This window comes from Somniosus microcephalus, chromosome 7 (assembly GCF_052327205.1).
Source record: "Somniosus microcephalus isolate GS21.2 chromosome 7, FLI_Smic_1.0, whole genome shotgun sequence".
Classification (NCBI taxonomy): domain Eukaryota; kingdom Metazoa; phylum Chordata; class Chondrichthyes; order Squaliformes; family Somniosidae; genus Somniosus; species Somniosus microcephalus.
Window position 1 is genome coordinate 10,298,037 of NC_140993.1, and position 17,384 is coordinate 10,315,420.

The 17,384-nt window shown below is 47.9% G+C and overlaps 1 protein-coding gene across 1 annotated transcript in view; it reads left to right on the forward strand.

Moving 5' to 3' along the window:
- Positions 1-17,384, forward strand: part of lama3 (laminin, alpha 3) — a 340,063-nt gene that overhangs the window by 190,606 nt on the left and 132,073 nt on the right. The window contains exon 37 of the mRNA XM_085993930.1: positions 13,688-13,832. Coding sequence (XP_085850056.1) covers positions 13,688-13,832 — 145 coding nt within the window. The remainder of the gene's footprint in view (positions 1-13,687; positions 13,833-17,384) is intronic.

A 17,384-nucleotide genomic window follows, 5' to 3' on the forward strand; every position in this document is an offset into this window, starting at 1 on the left:
TATCTCTTTGATCATCTAGGGAGCTCTGACTTTGGTTGCCCTACCTTTCCCTCTCATGGGAATGTATCTTGACTGTACCCAAACCATCTCCTCTTTAAAGGCAGCCCATTGTTCGATTACAGTTTTGCCTGCCAATTTTTGATTCCAATTTACCCGGGCCAGATCCATTCTCAACCCACTGAAATTGGCCTTCCTCCAATTAAATATTTTTACTCTAGATTGCTCCCTGTACTCTTCCATAGCTAATCTAAACCTTATGATACTATGATCATTGTTCCCTAAATGTTCACCTACTGACACTTGCTCCACTTGCCCCACCTCATTCCCCAGAACCAGATCCAGCAATGCCTCCTTCCTTGTTGGGCCAGAAACGTACTGATTAAGAAAGTTCTGAACACACTCAGAAATTCATCCCCCTCTCTGCCCTTTACACTATTACTATCCCAGTCTATATTAGGATAGTTGAAGTCCCTCATTATCACTACGCTATAATTCTTGAACTTCTCTGTAATTTCCCAGTAAATTTGCTCCTCTATATCCTTCCCACTAGTTGGTGGTCTATAGAATACACCTAGTAGTGTAATAGCACCTCTATTGTTTCTCAACTCTAACCAAACAGATTCTGTCCTTGACCCCTCCAGGGCATCCTCTCTCTCCAGCACTGTAACACTCTCCTTAACCAATAATGCCACCCCACCTCCTTTCTTTCCTTCCCCATCTTTCCTGAACACCTTATATCCAGGAATATTTAAAACTCAATCCTGCCCTTTTTTGAGCCAGGTCTCAGTTATTGCTACATCATGTTCCCATGTGTCTATTTGCGCCTGCAGCTCACTAACCTTATTTACCACACTTGGTGCGTTTACACACATACACTGTAAACCTATCTCAGACCTTATTTTATTCTCTCTTAGTCTGACCCCACCTAATACCTTACTACTTCTTACTTTAGTGCGACCTGTCTCTCCCAATCCTTTGTGCACTTTGTTTCCCCCTTCTAATGCTACATCCTGGTTCCCATCCCCTTGCCAAATTAGTTTAAACCTTCCCCAACAGCACTAGCAAACCACCCCCCCCCCCCCCCGCGAGGATATTGGTCCCGGCTCTGTTGAGGTGCAACCTGTCTGGCCTGTACAGGTCCCACCTCCCCTGAACTGGTCCCAATGTCCCAGGAATCTAAAGCCCTCCCTCCTGCACCATCTGCTCTATCCTCCTATTTCTATACTCACTAGCTCGTGGCACCGGGAGTAATCTCTTTCCCAGCTCCCTAAAATCTGCCTGCAGGACCTCATCCCTCTTTCAACCTATGTCATTCCCTCTCTGCCTGCACACTCTTACGCTGTGGGGTAACCATCTCCTGAAACGTGCTATCCACGGCTCTCGGCCTCACGGATGCACCGCAGTGATGCCAGGTGTTGCTCAAGCTCTGAATCCCAGAGCTCGAGCTCCTCCAGCCGACGACACTTCCTGCGTTTGTGGTTGTCCAGGACACTGGAAGTTTCCTGGAGTTCCCACATGGCATCCCACCCGCCTCCTCCAGTGCTGCCGACTCCTTCCAGGCCCACCTCTCCGAACCCAAGCCACCTCGAGTCCGCCCTATCCAATTTTAACGGAGGCGGGTGACCAATCCATCCCAGGAGGCGGGTCGGTCGGTAAAACTTTTTAAGGAGGCTACGTGCCTCCATTCTTACAGGATTTCTATTTTAACTCGATCGGCTTCGAGAGCCGTCAGGTAAAAGAAGGCGAGAAGGGCCAGATCCATCAGGTATCTGCCTTTGCAGCACTGCTTGTGGGCCAAGAGAGGCAGGAGTGTTTCCCCACGGCCCAACAAGCTTACCTTGTGAAATCCCCCCCCACCGCGATCTGTCCAACTCCCACCACCACGATCCCTGACCCCCAACCACCGACAACCCCGCAATCTTGAACTCCCATCACCAATGTTCCTGTTAAGCTGAGCAGCCGCCTGGAGGTCACGCGCAGGCCACTTAGCGGCTTTTAATTTGAAAAATCGCGCATGCGTGGAAATTTGAATGGGCCGCACACCCAAAAGAGAGTAAGAGGGAACATTGTCGACCAGTATTCCACCCCCACCACAACGCGATCTGTCCCACCCCCACCACGACTTCTACCCCTGCCCCCCCACACACACACACACACACACACACACACACTAGACCTACCTTGTAAAGGATATCTCGTCGCGGCTGGAGAAGAACTTGGAGGGGGAGGGTCCAGTGGTTGTGGTCCATCTAGGAAGCAACGACATAGATAGAAATATGAATGAGGTTCTGCTGAGGGAATTTGAGCAGTTTGGGTCCAAATTAAAACGCAGAACCTCAAAGGTAATAATCTGTGGATTGTTAGCTGAGCCACGTGCAAATTGGTATAGGGACTGACAGATCAGAGAGTTAAATGCGTGGCTCAAAGAGTGGTGTGGGAGGAAGGGGTTTCGGTTCATGGGGCACTGGCACCAGTACTGGGGAAAGAAGGAGCTGTTCTTTTGGGACAGGCTCCACTTAAACCGGGCTGGGACCAGTGTCCTGGCGAATCGAATGACTAGGGCGATGGATAGGGCTTTAAACTAATGAAGGCGGGGGGAGGATTCAGGAAAGGGTAAATTCAAAAGCAGTAAGAGAAATGTCAAGGCTGTCGAGCAGAGTAGTGATCTGGGTAAAGATAAGCAGAGTGGGTCAGCAAGGGACAGAAAGATTAATAAAGGTAATAGGGCATTAGTGACATCAGGGAAAAATAGAAAAAAGTTAAAGCTAAAGGTACTATATCTGAATTCATGAAGCATTGGCTGCAAAATAGATGAATTAATAGCACAGATAGAAATAAATGGGTTTGATTTAATAGCCATTACGGAGACATGGTGCAGAGTGACCAAAGTTGGGAACTAAATATTCCAGGATATTTGACTTTTAGAAGAGACAGGCAGAATGGAAAAGGAGGGGGTAGCCCTGATAATAAAGGAGGGGATAAAGACAGTAGAGAGAAAGGATCTTGGCTTAGAAAAACAAAATGCAGTGTCAGTTTGGGTGGAGCTAAGAAACAACAAGGGCCCCTAACAGTAGTTGTAGTGTCGGGCAGAGTATAAATCAGGAAATTACAGATGCATGTAACAGTGGTAATAAAGTAATCATGGGGGACTTTCACTTTCATATAGACTGGGCAAACCAAATTTGCAGAAATAGTGCAGAGGAAGAGTTCATGGAATGCATTCAAGATAGTTTTCTAGATCAGTATGTTGAGCAAACTACTGAGGAATTGGCTATTTTAGATTTGGTATTGTGCAATGAGACAGGGTTAATTAATAACCTTGTAGTAAAGGAGCCTCTGGGGAGCAGTGATTATAATATGATAGTGTAGGATAGTTCCTATCCAAAAGACTGAGGTCCACTCAGGCGATCAAATAAACGAGGTTTAATGAAAACTAACAGAGTTTAACGAATAACTACAGGAGAACATCGAATATAGGTCTAGTCAGTTTGGAGGCTCCACGAGGACTGCTTGGGCGGTCCTGTGGCTGACGTCATGATGTCATCACGTTTTTCCCGCCGGTGGGGGATCACGTGATGAACGGTGTGACGTCATCGCGTTTACCCACGCTATTAAAGTGATCGTGCTCTGTACATGTAAACAGCGAAAACAAAGATACAGACTCAGGCTGTAGCTAACATATTATTAAAGGGAATTATATACAATTGATCGGAGTCCCTTAGTGGCTCCGCCACATGCGCCCCCCCAGAATTGCCTTTAATAGCAAAAGTAAAACGGCGAGGAGGCCTGACAAGCCTGTCAGATCGACTTCTGTAGCCTTGAAGTGGAAGCTGATGGATGGCGGGCGAGCTGGCGGGCGGTTGCGTTTGATCTGGCATGGCGACTATGGGCGGTCGGCCACATTTCGGCGGTTGTGCGATCTCAAGTGGGCGGTCAAGGTCCAAGTGAGCCGGCTTCAACCGGTCAACCGAAATGTGGTCTGGTTTACCTCCGATATCGACCGAAAAAGTTTTGTCTCCCGGCTCTATCACGCGGAAAGGACCAGTGTAAGGGGGCTTGAGCGGATCCCGATGAGCGTCGTGGCGGATAAACACATAGTCAGCGTTCTTCAGCTCAGCCGGGACGTGGGAGCTCTGCAAGCCGTGATGTGACGTAGGCACTGGAGCGAAACTTCTGGCCGCCTCCTGGTGGCTGATGAGCTGCTGGGATGCGGACCATGGCTCTGTTGGAGTCGGAAGGAAATCCCCTGGTACGCATAGCGGCTGGCCGTATACGAGCTCCGCCGAGGATGATTGAAGATCTTTTTTAGGCACCATACGAAGACCCGAAAGGACCCATGGAAGCCTGTCCACCCAGCCCGCGCCTTGAAGGCTGGCTCGCAGTGCGGCTTTGAGCGACCTGTGGAATCGTTCGCACAGGCCGTTCGCCTGTGGATGGTAGGCAGTGGTGCGATGTAGCTTGATGCCGAGCCCCTGAGCCACAGCGTTCCAGAGCTCACAAGAAAACTGCAGCCCACGATCAGATGAGATGTCCGCCGGTACCCCGAAACGGGCGACCCAAGAGGAGATGAATGCCCTGGCGACGTCTGCGGAAGTGGTGGATGACAAAGGAACTGCCTCCGGCCATCGAGTGGTGTGGTCCACCATTGTAAGAAGATGAGTAAACCTGTGCGAAGGCGGAAGTGGCCCCACCAGGTCCACATGCACATGATCAAACCTACGTTCCGGAACAGCGAAAGTGGCCAATGGAGCCTTGACGTGACGCTGCACCTTGGCCTTTTGGCAGACCACGCAGGTGTAGGCCCAGTCGCAAACATCCATGTGCATGCACCGCCACACGAATTTGGACGACATCAGCCGTTGTGAGGCCTTTATGCCAGGGTGCGACAACCCGTGTATGACGTCAAAAACTTTTTGGCGCCAGGCAACCGGCACGATAGGGTGAGGATCTCCTACGGAGACGTCGCAGAGTAGCGTAGTGCCCGTGGCATGGAATTTGACGTCGGCCGCTTGGAGGCTAGAGGGGTTGGTTCTGTAAGATTGGACTTCCGGATCCGAGGCTTGATCCGCAGCCATGAGGGCATAGTCGATGCCGAGCTGGACTGCATGAACGGTCGCGCGGGAGAGGCAATCCGCCACCAGGTTGTCTTTACCGGACACATGCTGAATGTCAGTGGTGAATTCTGAGATAAACGTCAACTGACGTTGTTGCCGAGCTGACCACGGTTCGGCGGTCTTGGCCATAGCGAACGTTAGTGGCTTATGGTCCACAAAAGCCGTGAATGGACGTCCTTCTAGCAAGAACCGGAAATGGCGGATGGCCAGAAAAAGGGCCAACAACTCCCGGTCGAAGGTGCTGTACTTCCGTTCGTTTCGCCGTAGTTGACGGCTGAAAAACGCCAGCGGTTGCCACATCCCATGCACCCACTGTTCCTGCACTGCGCTGATGGCGTAGTGTGACGCGTCGGTGGTAAGGGCGATGGTGGCACCTGGCAGCGGGTGCGCCAGCATAGTTGCGTTGGCTAAGGCGCCTTTTGTGTCAACGAACGCCCGGTCCATGTTGACCGTCCAGCTAATCGGATCCTTGCTGGACTTGCCCTTGAGGGCCTCGTACAGGGGCTGCATGAGCAGAGCTGCATTAGGGACGAACCGGTGATAAAAATTTACCATCCCGAGGAACTCCTGCAGGGCCTTGACGGTCTGCGGGCGCGGGAACAAAGTAACTGCCTCCACCTTCGTTTGCAGGGGAATTGCGCCGTCCGATGTGATGCGATGGCCTAAGAAATCAATCTGCTGCAGGCCGAACTGGCACTTGGCCGGGTTGACGATCAAGCCGTGTTGACTGAGGCGTCTAAAGAGGGTGCATAAATGGCAGATGTGCTCCTCTTTATTAGGGCTGGCGATGAGGATGTCGTCGAGGTAGACGAATAGAAACGTGAGGTCCCGAAGCACGGAGTCCATCAAGCGCTGGAAAGCCTGTGCAGCGTTCTTCAATCCAAACGGCATCCGCAGAAATTCAAACAGGCCGAATGGGGTGATGACTGCAGTTTTCGGGACGTCCTGCGGGTGTACGGGGACCTGGTGGTAGCCACGGACAAGGTCGACTTTTGAAAAAATGGTATTTCCCGCCAAATGGGCAGAGAAATCCTGAATATGAGGGATCGCTTACCGATCAGGAGTAGTGGCGTCGTTCAGGCGTTGGTAGTCGCCGCAAAGTCGCCATCCGCCGCCAGGTTTCGGAACAATGTGGAGAGGCAAAGACCAGGGACTATTCAACCGGCGAATAATCCCTAGCCGCTCCATCATGTCGAACTCCGCTTTCGCAGCCGCGAGCTTGCCAGGTTCAAGGCGCCGGGCCCGTGCGTAGACCGGGGAGCCAGTAGTGGTGATGTGATGTTCGACACCATGTTTCGTGGCCATGGAAGAGAATGTGTGTCTGGTCAGGTCTGGGAAATCTTCGAGGAGGCGAGTGAAGTCATCCGGAGGTGGGAACGCACAGGAGACAGTGCGCGACGCGGTGTTACCGCGGTGGCACGGGATGGAGTGAAAAGTGGCCGCATTGATCAACCGGCGGTGCCGTACATCCACCAGGAGGCCGTTGACGCACAAAAAATCCGCCCCGAGAATGGCTTGAGAGACTTTGGCCGTGATGAAATCCCAGTAAAACCGTTGACCGCCGAAGCACACCTGGACCCGCCGTCTTCCGAAGGTCCGAATGGCCCCGCCATTAGCCGCCTCGAGGGAGGGGCCGTGCCCCCCGGCTTGTAGATCAAGATTTGACGCACGTAGGATGCTACACTGCGCCCCGGTGTCGCAAAGGAAACGTCGACCAGATAGGGAGTCGGTGATGAAGAGGAGTTTTCCTGAATTACCGATTGCCATCGCAGCCGCGGGGCGCTTGTTATAACCGGTCCTCTTTCGACAGGGTTGCTGCTGTTTTTTTTTGAGCGAAAAGCAGCAGGGAGGGCGGCAGCATCTTGCTTTCGCGCCAAAACGGGCGTGGTAGAAGCACAACCCCGCAGGTTGAGGGGCTGGAGCAGCGTCCGTGGGGGATGGGCGCCTCATGGCAGCGCAGCACTGCTGTGTCACCGCGAAGATCTTGTCCGCTTCGGCAGCCAGCTCTGCGCAGTCTGTGACTTCCGACCTGGCTAGGGCAGCCTGAACTTGCTCCGGTAGCTGCCTGAGGAATAGCTCCCTGAAGAGGAAGCATTCCGGTTCGGAGCCCAGGAGCGTGAGCACCCTTGCTCATGAGGTCGGACAGCTTGGAGACCCCGAGGCCGGGCATTTCGAGCAGCCGGCAGGCGCACTCCGACTTCGTGAGCCCGAAGACCTGTAACAACCGCGCCTTTATCGTTTCATACTTGCGATCTTCTGGTGGATTACCAAGCAGGCTGACGATCCGCGAGGCTGTGGCGCTGTCGAGGGCGGAGACCACGTAATAGTAACGGGTCTGATCCGCAACGATGGTCCTGATTGCGAACTGGGCTTCAGCTTGGACGAACCACGCAGCTGGCTGTTGCTCCCAGAACTGTGGTAGCTTCAAAGCAACGGCATTTGATTCCATGTTCAGTAACTTCTGCGAAAACCGTTCGCAAAAGTCGGGGTCACCAATGTAGGAATGTCTAGTTCCTATCCAAAAGACTGAGGTCCACTCAGGCGATCAAATAAACGAGGTTTAATGAAAACTAACAGAGTTTAACGAATAACTACAGGAGAACATCGAATATAGGTCTAGTCAGTTTGGAGGCTCCACGAGGACTGCTTGGGCGGTCCCGTGGCTGACGTCATGACGTCATCATGTTTTTCCCACCGGTGGGGGATCACGTGATGAACGGTGTGACGTCATCGCGTTTACCCACGCTATTAAAGTGATCGCGCTCTGTACATGTAAACAGTGAAAACAAAGATACAGACTCAGGCTGTAGCTAACATATTATTAAAGGGAATTATATACAATTATAGAGTCATAGAGTTATACAGCACAGAAAGAGGCCCTTCGGCCCATCGTGTCCGCGCCGGCCATCAAGCCCTGTCTAATCTAATCCCATTTTCCAGCATTTGGTCCGTAGCCTTGTATGCTATGGCATTTCAAGTGCTCATCCAAATGCTTCTTGAATGTTGTGAGGGTTCCTGCCTCTACCACCCTTTCAGGCAGTGAGTTCCAGATCCCAACCACCCTCTGGGTGAAAAAGTTTTTCCTCAAATCCCCTCTAAACCTCCTGCCCCTTACCTTGAATCTATGCCCCCTTGTTATTGACCCCTCTACTAAGGGGAAAAGTTCCTTTCTATCCACCCTATCTATGCCCCTCATAATTTTGTATACCTCAATCAGGTCCCCCCTCAGCCTTCTCTGCTCCAAGGAAAACAACCCCAGCCTGTCCAGTCTTTCTTCATAGCTGAAGCGCTCCAGCCCAGGTAACATCCTGGTAAATCTCCTCTGCACCCTCTCCAAAGCAATCACATTCTTCCTATAGTGTGGTGACCAGAACTGCACACAGTACTCCAGCTGTGGCCTTACCAGCGTTTTGTACAGCTCCATCATAACCTCCCTGCTCTTATATTCTATGCCTCGGCTAATGAAGGCAAGTATCCCATATGCCTTTTTAACCACCTTATCCACCTGTTCTGCTGCCTTCAGGGATCTATGTACATGTACACCAAGGTCCCTCTGATCCTCTGTCTTTCCTAGGGTCTTACCATTCATTGTGTATTGATCGGAGTCCCTTAATGGCTCCGCCACAATAGAATTTTATGTTGCGTTTGAGAGTGATTTAGTTAAGTCCGAAACCAGGGTCCTAAATCTGAACAAAGCAAACTATGTAGGTATGAGAGGCGAGTTGGCTAAGGTAGGTTGGGAAACTAGATTAACAGATATGACAGTAGAAAAACAATGGCAAACTTTTAAAGAAATAATTCATAATTCACAATGAATATACATTCCCTTAAGGAATAAAAACACCACGGGAAAAATGGTCCACCCGTGGCTAACGAGAAATTAAAAATAGCATTAGATTAAAGAAAAAGGCCTATAATGTTTCCAAAAAGAGTTGTAAGCCTGAGGATTGGGAGGATTTTAGAATTCAACAAAGGAGGACCAAGAAATTAATAAAGAAAGAGAAAATAGAATACGAGAGTAAACTAGCGAGAGACATAAAAACAGACTGTAAAATCTTCTCTTGGTATGTAAAAGGTAAATATTAGCGAAAGTAAATGTGGGTCCCTTACAGGCTGAGACAGGAGAAATGATAATGGGGAATAAAGAAATGGCAGAGAAATTAAACAAATACTTTGGGCTGAATTTTGCCGGCGCTCAGAGTGTGGGTTTGGAGGCGGGGGATTTGTCAAAATTGAAATGATTGACAGCGGGTTGGGAACCTGCTGCAGCCCCACCTCCATGTAAGTTTCCAAAGTGTCGGGTCTGCGATTTCAGAACAGACCCGATACTAAGCAGCGGGGGAGGCATTTAAGATACTTAACTGCTTGTTAAGTGCTTGTTAACTACTATTTTACCAGTATTTTCTATTTTACCACATTTTTAACATGGCTCACGTCGTTCGGAGATCACGTCAGGTAACTAGGTTGGGTTCTCTATGTCTCCCCATTGCTGTGAATAGGTGACAGATGCAGAAGTGGTATGAGGGCTACCATTTCACAGCTGGTCACTTTCCAATGTCAGAAGCTTGAGCCTTCAGGACTTGGAAGACACTTTTGAGCTGTATGCAGTTTGGAAATGTTTGGAATAAACTCTCTATCCACTGTCACCTCCTCGGAGCAAGCTTTCTCACCATTGACAGATCGCTTCTGTCATCTCAACTCAGCTGCCATCTATTCCAGCAACATCGGTGCCCTTGAAAAAATCTCACCTGAGTCCTCTGAATCCATCCACGATCAGCCCCAACACCAACATCACCAGGCACACCAACATCACCAACAACAATACAAACCTTCTCCGCAATCACCTGATGCTGCACAGGGCACACGGCATCAGCACCCGACCACATTGCTGCCTTGGAGGCCAGCAATGGTCTCACCATGGCCAGATTTACTTCACTTGACGCTGTACACCCGGGCTGCCACATGATACACCAGGTTGGCATCACCCCACACCATCACCGTAAAGCATCCCTACAATGCCCAAGCCATTCTTTTCACACTCACCACCATTGCGGGGGGTACCGTTACGTCTCACCATTCACCGCTACTCACTAAGACACTTCCAAAGGTGAGCACAGATCTGTACAATAAAGCAAAGTGTTGAAAATAAAGATTTCAATGTTTGACGACACATTAACAGAAAATTTACATGAACATTGGATAAAACACCCAAGTGCCTACCCTTGTGTGTTAGTTGGTATGATTGCACTAGGATGAGGGTGAGTGTGAGAGGCGGCTAGTGAGATGGGGAAGTGATAATGGCCCAGAAATTCGGGTTGGGGGCTTTCCGCGGGTGCAAGCCCCCGATCTGCACTTATCTTGCGCGCCGGCCATTGAGCTGTAGGGCCCCGTGGAATTCTGATCCGGGGCCTGGCCCAGCTGCCGGCGTGCAGTGCTTGCGTATCCCAGGGGCGCAGTTAGTTCGATGCGTCCCCTGGGATCACGTGGGCCATGGGCAGCCAATCGGAGCAGGGAATGCTCCATTCATAAGATTGACAGGAAGACCTGTCAAAACTTATAAATACTACGGCCCCAAAACAGCACTAAACCTTCAAATAATTTTTTTTTTTAATCACATTTTTAAAATAAACTATAAATTACATGAAATAATAATGAACAATAATTTAAATTTTAGAAAAAAATAATTTTATATTCTAACGGGGCTAAAAAGAAACTTACCTTGCTTTAAAGTCTTTAAAAATAATAAACCTGTGGAAAAAATGTTTTAATTTTAATTAATTCACCACTTACCTTGTAAAAAGCAGGCCTTATGCCTGCTTTTTACATTTCTAAATCCTGCAGGCTTACGATCCCGGGAAAACCTGCAAAAAAAACGTAAGTTTGATGCGCACGCGCAGCCTCTCCTGCGCGTGCGTTCGACCTCTGAACCTCTTCATTCAGAGGATCGGAAGTGCCGTATACGCAGTGCATGCAGAAAACCGGCACTTCCATTCAGCCTACGGGTGAGTACCCCGTGCGTACTCACCCGTGGAGTCCTGAATTTCTGGGCCAATATAGATAGAGAGGGATGGGTAGAGGTGCAAGGTAAGTTGGTGTGAGTAAGGATGTGCAGGAGTAGGGTAGGGAAGGCAGAGTGATGGGGATGTGATGAGTGGCACAGCAGGATGAGGTTGAGTGTGGCTTTGTAGTAACATTTCATGATCTACTGAGATCATTGAAAGGTTTGCACCACAGCAGCCAGGTCCTCCTGACGACATCCCTGCTTTTGCCCTCCTGTGCAATGTGCAACCAGGCTGTGTTGGTGTCCTGGGGAAGTCTCCTCCGGCCTTGGAAGGGAAGAGAACCTCCCTGCATGCTGTGACTTCATTCATAAGCATATGGAGGGAGTCATGGGAGAGCCTGGGTGCAGCCATGCACCTCTGTGCAGTGCTTGTCAGTGTTTGCAGCACCTCAATGCTGCAGAACACTGACAGCACAACTGTCAAAATGAATGCAGCCATGGCCCCTTTAAGGAAACCGGCTGATGACGCGTCATCAAATGACGTCATCGGACCCGCTTCCTTTTAATTGGCTGGGAACCCCGCAGGGCGGTCTTAACAAGCCCTATAAACAGAAAATCCTTTTTACAGAGCGGCTGCAGCTGGGAGCGTGACTGGAACCCGCCAACCACCTCTCCCGCCGCGATCCCGCCTCCATGGCGAAATCGCTGCCCTTGTGTCTGTCTTCATGGAAGAAGACGCAAAAAACATTCCGGAAATAGTAGAGAACCAAGGGTCTAGTGAGAATGAAGAACTGAAAGAAATTAGTATTAGTAAGGAAATAGTACAATAGTACTGGAGAAATTAATGGGACTGAAAGACCTGATGGCTTACATCCTAGGGTTTTGGAAGAGGTGGCTATAGAGATAGTGGATGCATTGGTTGTCATCTTTCGAAATTCCATAGATTCTGGAACAGTTCCCACGGATTGGAAGGTAGCAAATGTAACTCCACTATTTAAGAAAGGAGGGAGAGAGAAACCGGGGAACTATAGACCGGTTAGCCTGACATCAGTAGTAGGGAAAATGCTAGAATCTATTATTAAGGACGTGTTAACAGGGCACTGAGAAAATAATAATAGGATTGGGCAGAGTCAATGTGGATTTATGAAAGGGAAATCATGTTTGACCAATCTGTTAGAGTAATTTGAGGTTGTAACTAGCAGGATAGATAAGGGGGAACCAGTGGATGTAGTGTATGTGGATTTTCAGAAGGCATTCGATAAGGTGCCACACAAGAGATTATTAAACAAAATAAGGATTGGGGGTAATATACTAGCATGGATTGAGGATTGGTTAACTGACAGGCTGTAACTAGTGGGGTACCACAAGAATCAGTGCTTGGGCCTCAGCTATTTACAATCTATATCAATGATTTGGATGAGGGGACCAAATGTAATATATCCAAGTTTGCTGATGATACAAAGCTAGGTGGGAATGTAAGCTGTGAGGAGGATGCAAAGAGGCTTCAAGGGGATATAGACAGGTTAAGTGAGTGGGCAAGAACTTGGCAAATGGAATATAATGTGGAGAAATGTGAAGTTAACCACTTTGGTAGGAAAAGTAGAGTATTTTTTAAATGGTGAGATTGGGAAATGTTGGTTTCCAAAGGGACCTGGGTGTCCTTGTACACGAATCACTGAAAGTTAACATGCAGGTACAGCAAGTAATTAGGAAAGCAAATGGTATGTTGGCCTTTATTACAAGAGAATTTGAGTATAAGAGTAAAGACGTCTTACTGCAATTATATAGGGCCCTGGTGAGACCACACCTGGAGTATTGTGTACAGTTTGGTCTCCTTACCTAAGGAAGGATATACTTGCCATAGAGGGAGTGCAACGAAGGTTCACCAGACTGGTTCCTGGGATGGGGGGATCGTCCTATGAGGAGAGATTGAGTAGACTAGGCCTATATTCTCTGGAGTTTAGAAGAATGAGAGGTGATCTCATTGAAACATACGAAATTCTTACAGGGCTTGACAGGGTAGACGTAGGGAGGATGTTTCCAGAACTAGGGGTCATAGTCTCAGAATAAGGGGTCGGCCATTTAGGATTGAGATGAGGAGGAATTTCTTCACCCAGAGGGGTGATGAATCTTTGGAATTCTCTGCCCCAGAGGGCTGTGGAGGCTCAGTCGTTGTGTATATTCAAGACCGAGAGCAATAGATTTTTGGATATTAAGTGAATTGAGGGATATGGGAATAGTGCAGGAAAGTGGAGATGAGGTAGAAGATCAGCCATGATCTTATTGAATGACGGAGCAGGCTCGAGGGGCCGAGTGGCCTACTCCTGCTCCTATTTCTTATGTTCTTATGTACCTGCTCCTCCGCGACGTCTGTCTGCTGTCGGTCAGTCTGGCTGTCAGGCAGGAAACCTGGTGAAAAAAATTAGAAACACGTCCTGTAGTTAAAAACTTCCGGATTTCCCGTCCATAACTCCTCCCCTGCCCCAAAAGCGCGGCTCAGTAAATAACAGAAAGAGATGTGCTTCATAGACCTGCTGTGAGCAGTTTAATTTCATGTACTCTTTCCATTCAGGTGCAAGTCAAAAGTAACAGGCCGCCAGTGTGACCACTGCTCCGTTGGCTACTCCCGTTACCCAGACTGCATTCCCTGTAACTGTAACCGGGAAGCAGCACAGCCGAGTGTGTGTGATCCCGTAACCGGACAGTGTCTTTGCAAGGTCAGTCTTAAGGTGTTTAACCATTTTCTGTGGGAACAGATGACATTAGACTGCAAACAAAAGAGAAATGATAATACACCATCGTTCTCTCATATTCATAGAATGACACAGCACCGAAAGAGGCCATTCGGCCCATCGAGCCTGTGCCGGCTCTTTGAAAGAGCTCTCCAATTAGTCCCACTCCCCCCCTGCCCTTTCCCCATAACCCTGCAAATTACAATTAACTTCTCTTTGGAGATGTGTTCATAAACAAAGACCCTCCTTATCAATAATAAAGAAATTTCGTCATCTCTTAACTTATTATTTAACTCATTAGAAAAAGATTTATTCTACCGATGAAATGCTTTTTGAAGAGTTTGTTGAAATATTAAATGCCCAAAGATTCCACAGGAGCCTTCCCAGGTTGTAGAATGGCACAGCACAAAAGGAGGCCATTCAGCCCATCGAGCCTGTGCCAGCTCTTTGAAAGAGCTCTCCAATCAGTCCCACTACCCCCTGCTCTTTCCCCACAGCCCTGCAAATGTTTCCTTTTCAAGTATTTATCCAATTCCCCTTTTGAAAGTTACTATTGAATCTGCTTCCACCGCCCTTTCAGGCAGCGCATTCCAGATCATAACCACTCACTGTGTAAAAAACAATTTCTCCTCATCTCCCCTCTGGTTCTTTTGCCAATTATCATAAATCTGTGCCCTCTGGTTACTGACCCTCCTGCCAGTGGAAACAGTTTCTCCTTATTTCCTTATCAAAACCTCTCATAATTTTGAACATCTCTGTTAAATCTCCCCTTAACCTTCACTGCTCTAAGGAGAACAATCCCAGCTTCTCCAGTCTCTGCACCTAACTGAGGTCCGTCGTTCCTGATACCATTCTAGTAAATCTCCTCTGCACCCTCTCCAAGGTGTGGAGATGCCGGAGTTGGACTGGGGTGGACAAATGTAAGAAGTCACACAACACCAGTTTGTAGTCCAACAGCTTTATTTGAAGTCACAAGCTTTCGGAGCGCTGCTCCTTCGTCAGGTGAAGTGGAGAGATGCATAAAGACACAGCTTATATAGTCAGAGAATAATGTCAGATGTTTACAGGTAATCTTTCTAACTGCCATTTATCACACCTCGGCAGAGAGATAATCACAGCAATCAAAGGTGTGAATGGTGTCCAAACAGGTCAGTCAGCAGGAAAACATTACATCAAAGAACAATGAGGTGGGGTCACAAGGGGTCAAATGTTGCAGATGCTGGGGTCTGTGTGAAAAACAGACAAAAAACATTTTTTTTTGCTGGAAATCACAGCAGGTCCAGCCGCATCTGTGTAGATCTGTGTGAAAAACAAAAAAACAGACAAAAAACTTTTTTTTTGCTGGAAATCACAGCAGGTCCGGCCGCATCTGTGATTTCCAGCAAAAAAAAATGTTTTTTGTCTGTTTTTTTGTTTTTCACACAGACCCCAGCATCTGCAACATTTGACCCCTTGTGACCCCACCTCATTGTTCTTTGATGTAATGTTTTCCTGACTGACCTGTTTGGACACCATTCACACCTTTGATTGCTGTGATTATCTCTCTGCCGAGGTGTGATAAATGGCAGTTAGAAAGATTATCTGTAAACATCTGACATTATTATCTGATTATATAAGCTGTGTCTTTATGCATCTCTCCACTTCACCTGACGAAGGAGCAGCGCTCCGAAAGCTTGTGACTTCAAATAAAGCTGTTGGACTATAACCTGGTGTTGTGTGACTTCTTACTTTTAATGGAGGTTTGACCTATTGAAAATGCACACATTGAATCACAGAATCATGGAATGATAGGGGGTCATTCAGCCCATCGAGCCTGTGCCAGCTCTTTGAAGGAGCTATCGAATTAGTCCCAACCGTTCATAATTCTGAACACCTCTATTAAATCTCCCCTTAACTTTCTCTGCTCTAAGGAGAACAAGCCCAGCTTCTCCAGTCTCTCCACATCACTGAAGTCCCTCATCCCTGGTACCATTCTATTAAATTTCCACTGCACCCTCTCCAAGGCCTTGACTTCTTTTCTAAAGCATGGTGCCCAGAATTGGACACAAACATAATACTGCAGCTGAGGCCTAACCAGTGTTTTAAAGAAAGGAATTGCATAGGAACACATTAAGCATTCAAATGCTAATATTCACACATACTAATTTCAAGACATTAATGTTGTACACAGAAATAAATGTTAATGATCATCTTGAAATTGAGGTAAAATAAATGATAAGAACATAAGAATTAGGAGCAGGAGTCGGCCATACGACCCCTCGAGCTTTTTTCACAATTCAATAAGATGATGGCTGATCTTCAACCTCAACTCCACTTCCCCGCCTGATTCCCATATCCCTTGATTCTCCTAGAGTCCAAAGATTTATCTCTTTCAGCCTTGAATATACTCAAAGACTCAGCATCCACAGCCCTTTGGGGTAGCCCCTAAGCTCTGGAATTCCCTGCCTAAACCTCTCCGCCTCGCTTTCTGTCCTCCTTTAAGACGCTCCTTAAAACCTACCTCTTTGACCAAGCTTTTGGTCACCTGCCCTAATTTATCCTAATGTGGGTCAAACTTTTTGTCTTAAAATACTCCTGTGCAGCGCCTTGGGATGTTTTACTACGTTAAAGGCGCTATATAAATACACGTTGTTGTTGTAGAGAATTCCAAAGATTCACAACCCTCTGAATGAAGAAATTCCTCCTCATCTCAGTCCTAAATGGCTGACCCCTTATCCTGAGACTATGCCCCCTAGTTCTAGACTCTCCAGCCAGGGGGAAACAACCTCTCAGCATCTACCCTGTCAATCCCCCTCAGAATCTTATATGTTTCAATGAGATCACCTCTCATTCTTCTAAACTCCAGAGAGTATAGGCCCATTCTACACAATCTTTCCTCATAGGACAACCCTTTCATCCCAGGGATCAATCTAGTGAACCTTCATTGCACCGCCTCTAAGGCACATATGTCCTTTCTCAGATAAGGAGACCAAAATAGTGTGCAGTACTCCAGGTGTGGTCTCACCAAAATCTTGTACAATTGTAGTAAGACTTCCTTGCTCTTATACTCCAACTCCCTTGCAATAAAGGCCGACATTCCATTTGCTTTCCTAATTGTTGCTGTACCTGCATGCTAGTTTTCTGTGTTTCCTGTACGAGGACACCTAAATCTCGCTGAACACCAACCAAAAAATATTCTGTTTTTCTATTCTGCCTACCAAAGTGAATAACCTCACATTTCCCCACATTATACGCCATCTGCCACCTTACTGCCCACTCACTTAACCGGTCTATATCTCTTTGCAGGCTCGTTGTGTCCTCCTCACAATTTACCTTCCCACCTAGCTTTGTATCATCAGCAAACTTGCCCACTCACTTGATGCTGTTGGAATGGTCTTTGAAAGCCTGACCAAGCAGAAACATTCCTGAACAACTCGCATTTATATAGCTTATTTAATGTAAAAAAAAAAAGTCCCAAAGCACTTAGGAACAGGAGTAGACCATTCAGCCCCTCAAGCCTGTTCCATCAAAGATACAGGATGGGGTGATGATGGGTGA